This window comes from Plasmodium cynomolgi (genome assembly GCF_000321355.1).
Source record: "Plasmodium cynomolgi strain B DNA, scaffold: 1270, whole genome shotgun sequence".
NCBI lineage: Eukaryota > Apicomplexa > Aconoidasida > Haemosporida > Plasmodiidae > Plasmodium > Plasmodium cynomolgi.
The window spans coordinates 1-1,213 of NW_004193222.1; the positions used below are offsets into that span (position 1 = coordinate 1).

At 22.7% G+C, this 1,213-nt stretch overlaps 1 protein-coding gene across 1 annotated transcript; it reads left to right on the top strand.

Moving 5' to 3' along the window:
• Window positions 1–244: 244 nt before the first annotated feature.
• On the top strand, window positions 245–949 carry PCYB_007370 (hypothetical protein; the record flags this gene model as incomplete). Its single annotated transcript, XM_004228158.1, has 2 exons — window positions 245–286; window positions 415–949. Coding segments are annotated over 2 exons (577 nt in total), but the record flags the coding sequence as incomplete, so codon positions are not given.
• Between the last annotated feature and the right edge of the window lie 264 nt (window positions 950–1,213).

Below are 1,213 nucleotides of genomic sequence, written 5' to 3' on the forward strand. Positions count from 1 at the left end.
GCATTATATTATATATATAATTTTTATTTTTTATAATATTTATTATATTTTTCTTTCTTACAATAATAATATTCATATTTTTATGTATACCTAAACAAAATAAAGTATGATATAATGATAAAACGTGTTTAAGTATATTTATAATTTATTGTCAAATAAAAGATAATATACTCATGTATATTTTTTAATTAATCACACATACGAATTTACACTTTATTATATTCTATTATACCAATTAAGTAATATGTCTGAAATTAAGGTGGATACCAAAGAATTAAGAAAGAATGTAATATTATATTATTTATCAAAATAATTTTTCATGCATAATTTTTTCGATTATGATATTATGTTTGTCCAATAACAAAAATAGTTTTATATAAATAATGTTTAATATGTTTTATCTTTTATTTTCAGTACCCCTTTCTAAATAAAATATGGAAATTATATGAGGAATTTAATAAAACAGTAGATAATTCGGACAATTATAAATATTATTATGATGAAACGTGTAAAGGAATTATGAAACTAGTAGAAAATGATGAAGAACGGTACAAAGATATATGTATAAAACTTCTCAGAAATTTAGGAATATTTTCTTCTGAAACGAATACTGCTAAATATAATTCTGAACGTTGTAGAAACTTAAATAGCTGGTTATACTACATAATAAAGGATTATGATGTTCAACAAGATGCTTTTACGAAAATATTCGATGTATCTAATGGAATATTGGAAAAACGTGTTAACCATCCCTACTGCAGTTACTATTTATATAAGGATAAATATCACGACCCTAATAAAATAATAAAGTTAATAAATTTGCAAGAATATGTGTATGACATTTTAAGTATCTTAAATAATAAAGATGATGAAAATCAATGTTCATGTCTAAAATTTATTTATGAATGTGCTAATATATACAAGGAGATGAATAAAATATATTGCAATGGTCAAACATTTAACAGTTCTAGAAAACCCAATACTTGTTATAAATTAAAGGAATTTGAAGCATTTTTTACATCATATATTTCTACAAAAGAAAAATTAATAGGAAAACTACCATCATTATATGCTGAGGAAACTAAAAATATTCCCATTTGCTCAACCGATACAGTAATACAAGAACTAAAATTAGAACAAAAATCAGAATTTGATTCCAGTGGAGTACATCAATCAAGTAGTCCTAAAAAACTTAGTATGTCCACTGCTATGG